The sequence below is a fragment of the Sander vitreus genome, chromosome 2, assembly GCF_031162955.1.
Source record: "Sander vitreus isolate 19-12246 chromosome 2, sanVit1, whole genome shotgun sequence".
NCBI classification, from domain to species: Eukaryota; Metazoa; Chordata; class Actinopteri; order Perciformes; family Percidae; genus Sander; species Sander vitreus.
Window position 1 is genome coordinate 14,551,278 of NC_135856.1, and position 17,761 is coordinate 14,569,038.

Consider the following 17,761-nt stretch of genomic DNA (forward strand, 5'->3'; position numbering starts at 1 on the left):
GACGACTGATCCGTGTAAAGGAAAGAATGAATGGGGCCATGTATTGTGAGATTTTGAGTGAAAACCTCCTTCCATCAGCAAGGGCATTGAAGATGAAACGTGACTGGGTCTTTCAGCATGACAATGATCCCAAACACACCGCCCGGGCAACGAAGGAGTGGTTTCGTAAGCAGCATTTCAAGGTCCTGGAGTGGCCTAGCCAGTCTCCAGATCTCAACCCCATAGAAAATCTTTGGAGGGAGTTGAAAGTCCGTGTTGCCCAGCGACAGCCCCAAAACATCACTGCTCTAGAGGAGATCTGCATGGAGGAATGGGCCAAAATACCAGCAACAGTGTGTGAAAACCTTGTGAAGACTTACAGAAAACGTTTGACCTCTGTCATTGCCAACAAAGGGTATATAACAAAGTATTGAGATGAACTTTTGTTATTGACCAAATTTTCCACCATAATTTGCAAATAAATTCATTAAAAATCCTACAATGTGATTTTCTGGATTTCTTTTCTCATTTTGTCTCTCATAGTTGAAGTGTACCTATGATGAAAATTACAGGCCTCTCTCATTTTTTTTAAGTGGGAGAACTGGCACAATTGGTGGCTGACTAAATCTGACTAAATACTTTTTTGCCCCACTGTATCTATTAAAATGACTACAGGAAATTACTTCATAGTCGTTCATTTTGGCCCCAGAAAAACAACACAGATACAATATTAGCATCACAGGTTTGGCGGAAGGATGTGTTGTTTGATTGTGTAGCTGTAGTTGAAATGTCTTTGTGTGTTTTTCTGTCCTGCCTGCCTGCCCTGAGGTAAAGGTTAACGAAATCACCACAGCTGCCAACTTGCTGCCATCACCCACTGGGCCTAATGAGACGCAGCTCCGCAGCATCAGCCGCCTTTAGAGACACACAGTTCCTCTCTCTCCACAGTCATACCATGAAGCTCAGAACCACACAGCACACACAGACGTGATATCAGTATGCACTATGTAATATTTTCTTTAGGGCTATGTATTGGCAAGAATCTGACGATACGATACGTATCACGATACATGGGTCACGATTCAATATATTGCAATATATTTCGATACTGTGCGTAAAGCGATATATTGGGATTTTTTTTAAATATAATTTTAGAAAAACTAATATTTAAAAAAAGACATGATGTGCATAAAAGACAAAGAAGTTTACTTTAGGTAAACAATTCTGTACACAGAAAATCAACCTGCCAGTTTGGGATTGTGGTTCACAGGTTCTTAGTGAGCACATTTTTATATGCTAAAGTAGGCCAAAGTTCAGCCATAGCTACATTGTTAGCTTCTAGCAAAAAGTCAGGCACTGCTAGGCACTGTTGGGCGAGGACACTAGTGGTGCGTCCCAGCATAGCCATCTAGCGGTAGGGGGTTTAAACACAACATAAACGTGAACCACTGTCTTACATGAATATTATTGCATAAAAAATAAAAAATCGATATTGCGTTTTTGAAAATCAATACAGTATTGCAAAATAAAACATCATGATACTAAAGTGTATCGGTTTTTTTCTTACACCCCTATCTGGTATACAGCCAAATTAATCCATACAACGTCGTTTAACCGTTAATAATTTAGCTTTAAAAAGTGTCTTACCATAGTGTTGATGGGTTGAATGTATTTTCCTTAGTGCACAGTTAACATTTGCTGCTGACAAATATTACACGAATATTTCACCTTGTGAGTATTATACAATTCCTAATAATCAGGTTCAGTTGACCAAGTTATTTTAGTTTTTCACAGCATAACTGTAAGCACAACAGAAATGGTCAATAAATCCTAACCCGAACCCTCAACATTGTACATGGACAGAAAAGACTATACAATGTGTAGTTCAAATTACTTGTAAAAACATCAGAAAATGAGAAAGCATGCAGCGTGTTCATTGTTGGGTATCCATCTGGCCAGACATATATGCTTCAGTTGACTTCATATTATGAAGTGCTGTTTTCAGATACAGATGGTGTTTTGGCGCAAGTATGCAAGACTGTGACACTTAAAAAATATGTAAATATGTCTCACATTAAAAAGCAATTTGTTTCAGCTTTAGCACAATTAGTGTCATTTTAATTGAGGAAAGATTTTCAAGTACAATTGCCACTTTTTTAAAAACAATTATTGATTACTTTCTTTCTTAATGTATTATTTGTAAATCAGAAGTGATACTTAAGGGGGGGTATCAGGAACAAATTGAAATGTTTGGTATTAAGTCAAACTTATGTGACTTCCTCTTAGCACATATTCTTGAGTATGCGTCTCTCCATTACAATCTTTCTTGCATCTCTGTTTTTCTCTACAACCTGCAACCTCTTGCCATTGATTACCCAGCACAGGACACATCACCACTTCACTGACAGATTGTGTGTGCCATTGAGGACCAAACTATTATTGCTACACTTCGACACTCAAAGGAGTTTTACACAGACAAACTGGAGCCTTTTTTCTTTGACTTTTAACTTGGCTGGAAAAATGTTTGTCCTGTAAGAAGTGCTTTTCCTCCTCAGCAGACTCTTGCTGTTTGAGAAAATTGATCAAATGAGACATTAAGCTTGGTTTTTGCCAATATTCAAACTTTTCAGAGGAACTAGATCAAATAACCACAGCGCTAGACCGTGGGTACTATTTTCAGTATGGCATTGCTCAGTTAAAGGTTCAATTTGAACATCAACTTTTCAGTCTCTCCCCCCTTTCCGCTAAATCCCAAAACGGTCTCCTAAGCCCCTCCCCCCACAAGGAAGAATGAATGCGTGTGCATGAGCAGTGATTGACACGCAGTTAGACTTCAGTTAGACTACCTGCTTCAAGTAGTTCTACTGGAACATAGGGTCAGTTTCAGCAAATATGACAGTTAGTTTTATAAGTCTTACCTACTGCACCTTTAATGTTACGCCCTAAAATATCAGCCATGCAAAGCTGCCACTGCGACAGCATTATCTCAGACCTCAGTCAGTTTTAAGAAGGGGATCCTGCTCGACTATATACTACATGCTTCACAGTTCTATCTTTGGTGCATTTATTACTACAATATTGCATTCTGCAGAGAATGACTTTTAAATTAGTTGCACCAGTTTGATATTTGGTTGCTATGTCATGCCTACCTCACAATGATGTGTGTGTATATATATATATATATATATATATATATATATATAACATATATATATATATATATATATATATATATATATATATATATATATATAAACCATAAGGACCAATCAACATTGAGTATGCTGTGCGTGAGGATGACAAGAACCTGGCTGATTTGACATTGTTTACTGAACTTATCTTTTAGGAAAAAACTAGTTTAGTTTATGGACTTCGTTATACTCAACAAATGTTTTTCTAGTAATATGACTAGTGTCCCTTACCTGAAAGGTAAATAATATCCGCTTTATATTATAATAGCATAGCAACAGAGTGGATCTCATGGAATGGAGGATGTCATTCGTTTCTGCCTCCTCCAAGGAAGCATATTCACTGTCAAGGACTACATGTTAACACCACAATCAACCGAGAGACTGCGGGCTACAAAACCAGCCACTGAAAGAGCTCAAAGTAGATTGCTGTGTATGCTTGCGTGTAATGATTAATAACGCATGAGAAAGGGGCCACCTAGACTTAGGTATGGGGAAATAAATGTCCGAATCTGTGTCTGGCTATCGTGTTTTTGATATTTTGGAGTTCTGTAGGACAGAGGCATACTGTAGGCTGTATCAGGCTGTGGCTGTTTATAGCATACATTGATCGATAGCTTTGGTGTCTTCATGGGATTTATTGATACAATTAGGGCTGGGCGATATGGCCAAAATCTTCTATCCTGATATAGGTAATTTCATATCTCGATAACAATGTATATCACGATTATAGCATGTTTTCTCTCTAAATAAAAAGTCTATATGAAATAACCACATGGTAAGGCCTATTTGTGTATACTCCTGGGTGAATTAAATACTTGACAAATGGTCTGACAAAAAAGTACTGAGTATTTTTTTCATTTTACTAAGAATAGTTGTAAGTTATTAAGGGGCTTTGGCTGCCCCATAACGCTGCTTTGTCGCTTTTTGATCTGCCTGTGGGACGACTCAAGCATCATGTGTGCAACTGCATGTGGTCCCGTCATGCCGGCTTTCCCTTTCACACATATGCCGGGTTAGCTCTGTTACGGCTCTGTGACCACCTCCGCTGCCTGCTGAAAGGCGCAACAACTCTGTTCCCCCTTTCCGTCAAACAGACGGCAAGGCAGCTTTACAGCAACAGACCCGTCTTTAACAGGCTGTGTGAAAGGGGCTGTTGTGACAGATGTGGGACGGTCAGGACCATACTGGAACTGCTGTTTGCCCAGTTCCTATATTGCTTTACCGTTGCCAGAATCGTGTATTTACCCCACACTCATCCACACTCTGACTTTTCTTTTCCATTTGGCCTCTATGAACACTTCTTTACATTCTTGCTCAATGACTTTTTAATGATTCTTTTGTCTTACAGGGGAAACATGCAAACCACGTAGACCACCTTCCACCTGAAGGATATGGTAAGTGTATTCTACTGCACATGTTTACCCCTGTTGATTATCTAAATAATAAAGGGTAGCATTTTATGAAAAATGCCTTTCCTGTATTGTTATCTCATGCTTCTAAGTTATATCTTTCTGTTGTCGTTTGACAAACATTGAAAGTGGATTTGTTTTTATTTTTATTTCTGAATTACAGACTGGCTTTCAATTTTTTGTCAGTAGCTCATCCTGCACTTTGGGGCATATGCAGACGTATATTATTAAGGTATAATCCACCATTGATAAACGTGGCATCAATGAGTCAGTTTCCTTGTAGCATTAATAGTTGAAATTTACTTAAGATATAACAATGACCATTTTACACATACAAGCACATATAGAAAAAAAATCCACCCACATAGCATTTCTGTCCTTATCAATATATGTTTTGTATATTATGGTCAGGTCTTAACAGTGCAACAGTGAAAGCGTTTCCATTTGCAAGCTTTTCTTTTTACTTTGTCTCCCTACATACAAACAAGCACACAACACGACAGCTTGATATGAGCCAGTCTAATGCAGCAGCCCAGATGGATGCCTGAGGCCTGAGGCTATAAAAGCCATCAGTGCGATGTAGCCTTGAACAACACAGCAAGAAGTTGTTAATACGATGTTACCATCTACATTAGCCTAAACTGAGAAAAAAAATTAAATGGAATATGTGCAAATCCTTTCTTCCTGTCCTTCACACCAAGATGAATACATGTTGGCCATTAGCTATTCCTTGTTTCTTTCTAAAAGAGTCATACAGGTTATTGTCTAACATTTTTCAAGCTATGAATAGTTAGATATGCCTTGGCTTGCATGTTACGCGTTACTATCAATGTGTCATCACATAGGGTTAAGAACCATTTGCATTTACTTGTAATACCATGCCATCTTCTCCTATTGCAGTCCAACCCAACCCAGCCGTGCTAATGGGAAACCCTATTCGGGCATTCACACCACCCTTGGGTAGCACACCTTCTGGCATGGGCAAGTCACCCAGTCCTGTTCAGAGGATAGATCCTCATACAGGCGCCAGTATCCTCTACGTCCCTGCTGTGTATGGTGGAAACATGGTCATGTCCATGCCCCTGCCTGTAAGTTTCCTGATTCTGGTAACAAACCGACAGATCTATGTGTAAGAATGTATACTTATCCAATGTGCAAAACATGCCAAGGTCAAATATTTCAGCTACTACAAAGGATTCTATCAAAAAAAATTGAAAAGAAAAATATGGAAGTGTAAGATTGCACCTCTAAGTGTCAATGTGTCAGTGGAATATGTGCATATTTTGTGAAAAAAAAAATCACATTTATTTTACAATGTGAGAATATCAGTGGATATCTGTCCACTGTTATGAAGCTCACTTCTGTGTTAAATGTATGTTACTTATGTGGTGTTACATATTGTATGGACAATGAAGCTCCACATGGTTCCTACTACAATTAAATGGAATAAAAGTATGCACAGGCATTACTGTTCAAACATTAATGCCATACTCGACATACGGGTGGTTTTTGCACATGATCATGATTGAAACGAAAGGACTAAAACTTAGGTATTTGGCTTTATACGTTAGTTTGTAATTACCATTATTGGCGGTTGTGCTGTCCATAATCCACAGTGCATGTTTTCCTCCCTATCCTCTTTCATGGTGTCTTAAACAATAATCTGTCAATTTGTGTTTTTATTTCCTTTAGTTGCCTTGGCCAGGTTACCAGAATCGCTTTGCTGTGGACCCTCGTATCATGAGCCACCCAGCAGCTATGGCCTACAACTTCAATCTGTTGCAGGCCCAGAATCGAGGCTCACCCATTCCTTACAGTGGAGTAGCCCCCCCTCTTGGAATGGGCCAGCCCAGCCCTGACAAGGAGCTACAGCCAGATCCCATCAGAAATGGTGTGCATTGATTTAATTTACCACATCAAGCAACCACCCACAATCATAAGTGACTGTATAAAATAGCCAAGCATATGGTAATAAGTTTGTTTTGGGTTTTGACTTCTTCTTAGGTAAATTAGAGGGATGCCGAAAGGCAGAACAGAGCCGTCTTCAGACACCAGAGAGGAAAACCGCAGACATGAAGGAAAAACAGGCAAGATGTTGTCATTTATGTTTCATTTTTTAACCAGAAGCAACTTGTTTATTTTATGTAGAGCCAAAAGTGTTTGCTCATGAAGTTTTGGATTGATTTTTGTCCAGGGAGAATTAGACACAGGCCAAAGTCGAAGTCTAGACTCGCAGGCAGATGGGCTAGTTGGATTTCCTAATGCGCTGCTCCATCGAAAAGATCCCTCAGCTGCCCAAAGACCTCTCAACTACCACCTAGCACCACCCAACCAAGCTTTTCCTCCACATCCTGCCAGTGGAAGAGCCTTCCCCCCACAGTATCCAGTCTCCAGGCTTCCTTATCGGGTCAGCCAGCCTCAACACCCAGGGATGGCCCCACAGAGTCAACAGCAACAGCTCAGCCCTGCATACACTGGTGGTAGCCACAACGCTTCCTTCTTTAGTGGTCCTATACCCCCTCACAGGGCTGTCCAGTCTCCCACTTTGGATGGTCCGGAGCCTGGAGTGGTGGAGGAGATGAGTAGCTCTATTAGAACTCCAATGGGCCATTCAGGGGGCCACCACCCAGGCCTGTCGCAGCATAACAGGGTCAACAGCTTTGGGGAGGACGGACAGGATGGAAGCCTGGGAGATAGTTTGGGTGAGTGGAGGATCTTTTTTAATAAACAGCTGAAATTTCAGCAGATGCAGAAGATGTTGGTTGTAATGCAAGCTCTTTAAAATATTGAAATTTAAAATATTTTTGAAATTCTGTTTGAAAAGATCCTTCCTATGACTGACTTATTTGGCAAGATCCTTTGTTTTCTGGGAGGCTAATCTGTAGCTGCCTTCGCCCACAAGTTAGACCAGATGTCACTTTCGTATTTGGTCTATGGGACTAAAGCTAGTATTGTTTATTACACTGCTCAAGCAATGTGTTCTTCCCCAATGACAACATTATTTTCCATGATAAGAATGTTAGTAGACTGGAGAACATTACATTAACTTAAAAGGCAATAATGAGATAATAATAATAATAATAATAATAATAATAATGGCAATAATGAGGTGCCTTTAAAAAAAAATATTTTTTTCATTGATCTCAGAATAGGAGTGATGCTCTCTGTGATTATATACATTTGCAAATAAATGCTGGTTAGCTGAAAGCTGAATTGAGTTACCATGTAAACTCTTTTGCTAATGATGCCACAGAATCACAGTTTTCATATGTAGAAACATTATGCAATTATATCTAGTTCTATGGTTCCTTTCCTGTATTGAAACATTTACTAGATAATCATTCATAGTATATCAGTTTAAAGAGATCCTAAACTTAACAGTGTACAGTACCATAGCCCACCGAGTCATGAGGACATCACCTGTGACTCTAAATCTAATCATGTGGTTCCCCTTTCAGACCTTCAGGGTCCATTGGCTCTAGAGGCCCTGAGCCAGCAGCAGCAGGCAGCCAGACTGGGCCAGTGGGGGGAGGCTGCAGGCCCTTTTCTCCAGGGCAGCGTTGCCTTCCCTCTGCCCCAACAGCTCGCCCACCTTGCTCAGCCCGGCATAGCTCGCTTCCCCCATCAGCTGCTCAGGGCAGCTAGTTGGGGCCTTAGTGCCAATATGGAGGATGAAGCTGTCACTTCTGCCTCAACTGGGCCACCTTTCACCAGGCAAGACTAAGCACCAGTTTAAACATGATACTAAAGAAATATTGCCGTTTTTCCAATGAACATATTATGTAAGATTTAAAATTGAGTGTAACAGCAGAGCTAGTTAAAACAAGATAACTACCTGAAATTTGACTTACACCGTAACCATTGCTGTATGTTTCTTTTTGTTGGTTGCCATGGCTACTGTTAACCCTTGTAATTGTCGTTCCTAAATCGTTTTCTTTTCATTGCTCCTGCTTACAAACATAATACAGAGTTCAGATGTAAAGAAATACATTTTCAACTTCCAGGTACCCGGGCCTCTTGAGAGAGATGCCCCCACAGGAACAGTCTGAACGCAGGGATGCTGCTGAGATGCAGCCCCCACCTCAATCTCGTCTCCTCCAGTACCGCCAGTCCCAGACCCGTGCCTCAGGTGACCCTTCATCCTCCTTAGCCGCCACCGCCAATCATGCAGGCCCTTTCCCATCAGGACCTTACTCCCACGACGCAGGCCGCGATCTCCTTAACGACACCCTTCTCAACAACCCAGCTCTGCAGCAACAGCACCCGGGGAACCCCCTGTATAATACTGGTAGCTACCCACATCAGCCACCAGCCCACTCTGCCAGCCCCCCTCCCTCCCAGGTCAAATACCTTTTGCAAGAGGCCCAGTGGCCTCATGGAGCGCCTTCAGTGAACCAACCACAGCAGAACCACCTATTAGGGAACCAGGGCCACGGCCTTCCTTATGGACTGCCCATCATGGCTCACCCTAACAGACAGGAACAAGTCCACCTGATGCAACTTCACCATCAGCACCAGCAGCAGCAACATCAGCAGCAGCAGCAGCAGCAGCAGCAACAACACCACCAACAGAGTCAAGGTCCAGACCAGGAGTCCTACCACCCACTGTCCCCCAGAACATCAGCAGCCACAGCCCTTCACAATGTAGATGAGGTAAGTTTATTCATTTATTTGGATGTTTATCATTTGGATCCCTGTCAAGGTATCTAAACATTTGCTGTATACTAAAATAAAATATCTAAACTTAAGGAGTTAATGGGACACAGGCTTCAGTGCAGGCTAAAACTACTTCAGATAGATGCTGTAGTAACTGTATTTATATTAATCAAACATCTTTTTACATTGGCTTTCTGCTTGAAAGAACAAACCTCTGTATGCCTGTAGTTTGCAAAACAATGAGGTGCTCTATGCACAGCAATGGTGCAGAAAGTAGAATGTTATTTGACAAATACTTGCGCAGGAGTTGTGATTTTGCTTTTATTTATGCCTCCATCCCTGAATCAGTAAGTGCTGTGAAAAGATGATGCTGTTGTGCTCCTTGTTTATGTACTGCAAGATCCCAACGGTTCTGTGTGACTTAGTATATCGTTTTCACTCTTTTCTTTATTTTATCCATCTTTATTGTCTGTGCAGTATGAACCCAGAGGTCCAGGCCGGCCTCTCTATCAGCGCCGCATCTCGTCTACCTACCCAGATGAATCGTCTCCAGCCAACGCCCACAATGCCCTTTCCCAGCAGTCCCAGCCCTGTACATCAGACCCCCAGGACCACCCTCACCCGCACATACAGCATCATCAGCACCCACATGCCCCATATGGTTACCCCTCACATGACCTCTGGCCCAGTAATGGTGGGGGTCCCGGCTCGTTCCAGAACATTCCATGTAACGGAGCCGGCACACTCGCTCAGCACCGGGACCTTCTGGGTAAGTATCTCCAAATATGCTGTTATTATAATGTGGCATTATGTTCTTTTACACAGAGTTGTTTAGTTACTTTTGAGAACTATATTTATATGCATCTAATTTATCGCAACAATCTTTTTGGGGCATCTTTTTCTATCTTTTAATCATGTCTTCTTTCTGGGTCCTGCAGCTTCCAAGGCCCTTCGTCAGACGGAGGAGCAGGTGAAAGCCGAGGCCACAGCAGCACAGCAGATGCACCCTCACGCCCTCAACTCCCTCCAGCACCTTGGACAGTTTCCTCCTCTCATGCCCAATAACAAGCAGCAGCAGCAGCAGCAGCAGCAGCCGCCTCCACCGCCGCCACCGCCGCAGGCTCCCACAGAGGCCAGCCAGGGGGCTCCCAATTTAAGCAAACCACCCACCATGTCCTATGCCAGTGCCCTCCGCGCTCCACCCAAACCCCGAGCTGTTCGCCCCGAACAGGTCAAAAAGAACAGCGACCCTCTCTCCCTCCTACAAGAGCTGAGTATAGGAAGTTCAAATGGTAGCAATGGGTATTATTCCTACTTTAAATGAGTGTCACCCCTCCCACATAATAAGTAAGTGATGAAATATAAAACTAAACAAAAAAAAAAGGCAAAACTGTTTTTAAAAACACACAAAAAAAAAATATAGTGCAAAGTGCATTTACAAATTGTTTCTATTAGTAGGTTTGTTTTCTGCATTTTGTTTCAGTTTAACTTTTTATTTGTAACGGTCATCTTTTCTCCTGTTTCACATATCTGTGAAGAAAATAAGTATATATAATGAACGCATTACTGGTATATATACATACTCATTATGTATATATGAATATATACTTATATTATCTACACTTGTATATGTACGTAATGCTAAAAAAAAAAAAAAAAAATAAAAAAGGCGAGATTTGGTTGACCACTTAGCTACCTGCATATTTTTCCTTATTGAAGTTGGTTTTGTTGGTTACTAAATAAGTATGTTGAAGTTTTTATCATTTTCTATTCCTCAGTTTTGAGTGGACGTTACGTCTTGGTTTTCATACTACTGTAATTGTGGTAACGAACAAAAGCTAAGTGGTCAACTGACACAGAAACTACATGGAACAGTGTATAGAAGTAGATACATTTTCCTCTAATCTGTAAATATAAAGAAAATAAAAGACTGAATTGTATGCCACAGACATGTCCTTAAATTCCTGTATCATGCTAGCATTTGCATTATGAATTATTTTCCGTTTGTTGGCTTCTGATCCTTAATTCGTAGACATCCTGGGAATAGCTGGGAATTATCTTCAGTGATTTAGTAGTATATGGGATTATTTACTGAAAAATAACAATACAAATATTAATTGCGTATTTCACTTTTTACCATTGTCTCATCAGCAACCATAGACGCAGTGTGAAAATGTCAAAATAGCAACTGCCATGTCATTCCCCCTTTGTTTTAAGGATCAGAGAACATCAGACATCGCTTTCTATGATAAGATAATCCCAAACTGCTTCGCTTGTGGCCGATGCTCAGTCATTTTATTATTTCTTTTGTTTGTGTCAACAATAATCTTCACCACGGAAATTGTTTCAATAACTGCTGGGGATATGAAATGTGTTTTTTATTTTTTTTTGTCACTAATTGACATTGAGGGTTGTTGGAAAAGGTTGCAGTATTAAGGTTTGTGAAAGTGAAGAAAGAGTAGTGAGGTCAGACTGGTGTGTCATGATAGGTAAGTTGACACTGAGGATGTGATCAACACTGCCAGTCAGCATTTTTGGTTAAATCTGAAGTATATTGAAACTAGATTCATAGCGTTTACCCTGAAATTAGAAAATACAAATCAGTAACACACTGTTGTGGCCTTTTATTTGATTGGAAATGGCCTGGATCTTGGTCGACAGCATACTGTATTATTCAGATTGTTGATGCTGTCTATGCTGTTAACATACTGTTGGTCTCACAGATGTTTTTCAGTCATAGTTTCTAGATGCTTTTTCATAGTGAAGGAAGACCATTTGCCATTTTCTCTGTAAAATTATCAGAGTATTATGAACCTTATAATAAACAATCACGTATCTCACCCATAAGCTAGTATTTGCTCCCATTTCAACCAAAATCATTGATCATTGACCGTAAAATTGAAAGTCTAAAGCATCCTTAATTTTTGTTTTTCTAATTTCAGGGCATTCAAAACAAAGAGTCCCCCCCCCCCCCAAAAAAAAAATAAATAAATCTCTTTCAACACTCTTGAGATTTAACCAAAAGAGTAACGCGGTTACTATACAGTAAGCTGTTCAAAGACGTATGCCTGTTACTGTCTTTTTTTTTTTGTTAGACTGCATAATAAGTGAGTCGTTAATGTCGTGTACGTTGTTCCTGGTCATTCGGAGAACTACATTATACACTTTCAGTCTGATTTTATGGATATATCAATATTAAAGCGGTAGATTAATCTCATTCCCTTTTAATTTAATTGAAAAAGCTCTGGTACTGTGCTTTACATTTGTGACATCCACGTTACTTTCTTCTCTCACAACCTAAAACGCATAATGAACATAACACAGGAACATTCATGTTTGAATTCCAGTCAGTGAGTTGCTTGTTATTTGTTGACACACACGGAGGCCACACAGCTTACATGCCCATGAATTTCACTGCTAACATACTGAAGCCCCGGTGATCTGAAGCCCCCCTGCAGGTGAAATATAAAACAAATAAAAATAAAAAAAAAAAGATGCCGATATTATTATCTGCCAAGGCCTTTTTATGATGAAAGCAATACTGGAAACAGTCATCCAGTGCTCGGTCCTGTTATATGTAATTCATTTTAATTGTTGAAACACCACTGCCCCATTTGACAATTGATAAAATTGTAATAAAAGTATCCTGCTGTTTCATGGCTTTTATATGGCAGTTAGTCACTGTTAAATCTCTTCAAATGTCACTTCCTCAAAAAGCTAGTACCCCACGGCTTATAACTTAGATGTGTTTTTAACAGTCAGCGGAGAGCTTCATGGTTTTATTTGTACGTTTTTAAGTTTTGACATTGTAATTCAAAGGTCCAGATTTTTTGACTTGGCGGAGAACACATACTTGTAAATATGCATTTTCTAGGTATTTACAAACACAAACTTTGGGATCGCCTCAATTTTGTAGAAGATGTTCAAAGAAGAGGTATGCCCTTTTTAATTATGCAAATTCACAAAATAATAATTATAGAAATGGACAACTACAACAACCCAGTTGCGACATCTTGTTGTAACTTTTTAGATTCTTTTTTTCTTTTCTTTTTTCAAGAAGGTGTCTGGCTGATTTGACAAAGAGGAGAATTTCTGTTGCAGCTGTTATAAGACGACTTATTTCACTGTACAATACATATTTTTAAGTATATGTTGCTGGATTTGTCCTGTTCTGTTTTCTCACTGCTATACAATCAACATGGATTTCTTTCTTTTTTTCTACAGTGAAGACTGTTTTCTTTTCATGCATGTTGAGATGACTTGGCTGGTTTTATCCCTGTTTTTATGAGTTTGTGGATTAAAAAAAAAGAAAAAAAGCTTTTGTTCAATCTACAGAGTCAAATTTTGGTATATTATTTGATGTGTACAATAACTTGTGACATTATCAACAAAACTATTATGATATTTTACTAACATGTCAATCAAATATGTAATGGTCAAGTAAGTTCTTTTTTTGTCTGCAGTTACTTAGCAGGGCTAAAGCTGAGGTTGCTCCCTGGTGTGTGTCGTAGTTACGAAGCTTTGGACATGTTTGTTTGGGGAATCATTTTTTCCCCCAAGCAGTTGTTGGCTAATCTCTGAAGTTGTGCAATACTAATATTTCACCGCTTCTTCACTTTTATTTATTTTTGAAGCAGAAGAGATTGAGCCAAAGACATTTTAAAGGGATTTTATTTACAACCTTTCATCATTGCCGATTTGTTTTTAAGGCTTCATTTTCAATTTTGTTTTTTTTGTTTTTCTAAAATGAGTTTGACAGGATCTTTGCTATGAAACTAAGGGTCTTAAGTCTTGTAATGAAGTTGGATTTGAAATGTTTGCACCACCCAATATTGCACCATGAATCATCATGAATTTTAAAGAATCTGTGTTGCCTTTTAAGACCAGAACCAGACCAAAACCAGCTTGTGTGTGTGGCACATGGAAAGGGAGCAACCTTTTGCCCAGCCAGTAGAGAGCACTGTGTTCAGCCTTCTATAAACGCCACATCTCTTCCTGTTATCTGTTTGCTCTCCTCTGTTCTTCCCTCGCTGCAGTGGATCAATGGCACACCTGTTCTCCCAGCCTCCCAGTCCCATTGGTTCCTCCCTCGTGGGTACAAAATAATGAATAGATCTGTTTTACTCTTCTTCATTTTAATTGGTGGTGGTTATAATAAAGGTTTTAGACTGTGTTTCAAAGTTTTTTTTCTTTTTTATTTGTTTCTCTATTAAAGTGTTTTTATTGAAACTGCTCGAGTTCTGTCTTTTTGTATCATCCTCTGCATTACACAGCCGTACCATAGAGAAGCCTTTGTGCCTACATTGAATATATCAGCATGTCACTGTGTACAGGAATTATCAGGGGTTTCGCTGTAGTTTAAGTGGTAACTAGTTACCTAGAGCAGTGGTCTTCAATGTTTTTTAGGCCAAGGACCCCTTAGCTGAAATAGACAGAGCAGGGACCCCCCACTACATATGAAATTGGGTTGCATATTAAACTGGGCCTACAATAACGTATAGGGTGGCCTAAATCCTTTACAGATACCTTTTTTTTTGTGGTGCATATAATATATTAAAATCATTAGACATTCATATATTTACATGTTTTAATGTTAAACATACATGTAGCACAGTGAATCCTTAAGCTTTACTTCATCAGTGTTGTGTCAATTTAAAAAAATCACAAAGGCCGATTTAGCTTTGCTAATAATATGTTGGACTCATGTTTATGTATATTATCAGACATATGAACTTTTTAACTTTTTTGAAAATGATTAAACATTAACATGGGGCCCCCCTGCAGTAACTCTAAGGACCCCCCAGTTGAAAGTCCGGAAGGCTCTGGGCTCCTCAGCACTTGCAGTTAGAAAGACCTCATAAAACATACCTCAATTAAACCAAATACTTACACTAAGGCACTGACAAATGCAGTGTAGAAACAGTTATAGGGATCCTCTGTGGATAGCCACGCTTGATTCAACCCCAAAAGCTTTCCACCATCTACCTAAAAAATGGTCATGCCTTTTTCTTTGGTACGTGAAAGCAAAGGAAACAAACAAAACACAAAGGGATCTCAAATGTAAGTTTACCAAAGCTTATCAAGATTTAATTGTGGTTACAAAGATATAGCACATAAACACACACACACACACACACACACACACACACACGCACACATAACTAAAAACTTGTTTACTTTGGATGCCATATTAAATGAAAAAGTCAAAAACATAATTAAGAATATAGAAATCTATTTCAGCAATTGTCACTACTATTAGTATTCCGGTTAGATTTTTTTTTTTCTTTCACTTGTTTTTTAGTCAAACATATCAGAAAAGTGACAGTCAAAATAAAAATAATTAGAAATAAACTAAATCAATGTTTGCCCTAAACAATCTTACAACAGCTGCAGGTTTTGCAAAAAAAAGTTACATACATTATTTTCTAAACTGCTCACCTCTATATGCCCGGGACAGCAGCTGTTTCATACAGCAGCTGATGCCAAGCAAAGTTAAAACTAATGTCTGGATGAGAGACTTTCAGATTGTCTCAGAATTCCCACAGATACAGTACAACACAACTTCATAGATCATACAGGGACCTGTCAAAAAAAAGTCATGCTTAGCATTACATTCCACAGCAATTTGTAAGTAGGTAAACTACAACTACCGATAATTTTGTATTGTACAATTTTGATATGCAAATTAATCTTGTTCTATCCCACCTGAATAACTCTACACCCTTCTTGTTCTTTTTCATACTTTCTTTGTTGTGGTGTTGCACAGTTTATGTTGTGCTCTACCTTGGAAAAGGTGTAGTACAGTATAGTACAGTATGGTATAGTATAGTATGGTATAGTATAGTATAGTATGGTATAGTATAGTATAGTATGGTATAGTATGGTATAGTATAGTATAGTATAGTATGGTATAGTTTGGTATAGTATAGTATAGTATGGTATGGTATGGTATGGTATGGTATGGTATAGTATAGTATAGTATGGTATAATATAGTATGGTATAGTATAGTATAGTATGGTATAGTTTGGTATAGTATAGTATATTATAGTATAGTATGGTATAGTATGGTATGGTATGGTATAGTATGCTATGGTATGGTATAGTATAGTATGGTATAGTATGGTATGGTATAGTATAGTATGGTATAGTATGGTATGGTATAGTATGGTATGGTATGGTATGGCATAGTATGGTATAGTATAGTATAGTATGGTATGGTATGGTATAGTATGCTATGGTATGGTATAGTATAGTATGGTATAGTATGGTATGGTATGGTATGGTATAGTATGGTATAGTATGGTATGGTATGGTATAGTAGAGCATATGGTGTGAAGGCTTCTCAAACTCAACTGGAACAAAGCAGCAACTTGGACTTGCAGCACCAGCCCACATTTTCTCTCTTTGTTTTTTAAGGCTATAACTGACCAACCAGTGCTGTCATTCATACTGTAGACAGTTTTTTGTCTGCATGGTTCGGCTGGCTAATGTCCAATCTGAAAACAAAACAAAACATTGTGTTATTATTTTCACTTGAGATAATGACAGCTAAGCTGACACTGTCTGCACGTGAGTCAAAGGTTGGGATTTTTTGTGATCTCTGTACATTGCTTCCAAACAGGGAAATGCTGTAACATCCTCTGATGCAAATACCAATTTGCCACGTTTCAATGGGTCATGATGACGCATAAAAATGAACAGAGACTATTATTGTATCAGTTTGGTTTGGAAGCTGTAAACGAAAAGTAAAAGGCCTTGTATGTGCACCTGCTAGAGCTGAACCTTTTCCAACACGATCATTGCTGCAGACTGTGTGGGTGTTTAGCATTCAGCGTGCCACACACACACACACACACACACACACACACACACACACACACACACACACACACACACACACACACAAACCCGCTCTGTGCTACTGCTTTGCTCAAAATCATTTATTTATGACGTTCTTATTTTACTGGGAGATTCTTCATCTTTAAAGGCTCTTAATACATCTTAGAAATATAAAACTTAACATTTGAATACATATGTCTGGACTTCTCTTACTTAATTGAAATTAAGAAATATCAATTAAGTAAGAGAAGTAAGTAAGTAAGTGATTCCTTGAGCGATGCCATACAAAAATCAATGGATGAAAATTAGATATGTACAAGATATCATACATAATGGAGTACATAAAATCACATAAAGTCATCTACTGTAGATGTCAGGCCATAACTGTATGCACTATATTCTCAAAATGTAAATTCATCTCAAATCTTAATGTCTTTTTAACTAAGTTGTGCATAATGATGACATTTGGGAGACCAAACTAGACCATGTCACATAATAGTGGCATGTGATTAATCATTTTTTGCATTTCTTTTTAAATACGCCGGCAGTAAATGATTAGAGCTGTAGAGAAAAATGGAAGCATGCTAAAAGTGCTAACAAATAATTGCAAATGGTATTTGGACCAAGTTTCTGAGAAGTAGGCTGTGGTGGTTTTTAGGCCTCAGGTCAGATTTGAGCTATGATCT

General features: G+C 39.0%; 1 protein-coding gene across 2 annotated transcripts in view; it reads left to right on the forward strand.

Moving 5' to 3' along the window:
* Positions 1–11,175, forward strand: part of helz (helicase with zinc finger) — a 59,891-nt gene extending 48,716 nt beyond the window's left edge. For both annotated transcript variants that reach the window (XM_078279296.1, XM_078279304.1), the window contains exons 25-33: positions 4,519–4,564; positions 5,480–5,667; positions 6,272–6,470; positions 6,584–6,666; positions 6,774–7,281; positions 8,038–8,293; positions 8,584–9,232; positions 9,713–10,004; positions 10,174–11,175. In XM_078279296.1, coding sequence (XP_078135422.1) covers positions 4,519–4,564; positions 5,480–5,667; positions 6,272–6,470; positions 6,584–6,666; positions 6,774–7,281; positions 8,038–8,293; positions 8,584–9,232; positions 9,713–10,004; positions 10,174–10,559 — 2,607 coding nt within the window. In that variant the 3' untranslated portion in view covers positions 10,560–11,175. The remainder of the gene's footprint in view (positions 1–4,518; positions 4,565–5,479; positions 5,668–6,271; positions 6,471–6,583; positions 6,667–6,773; positions 7,282–8,037; positions 8,294–8,583; positions 9,233–9,712; positions 10,005–10,173) is intronic.
* Positions 11,176–17,761: the final 6,586 nt, after the last annotated feature.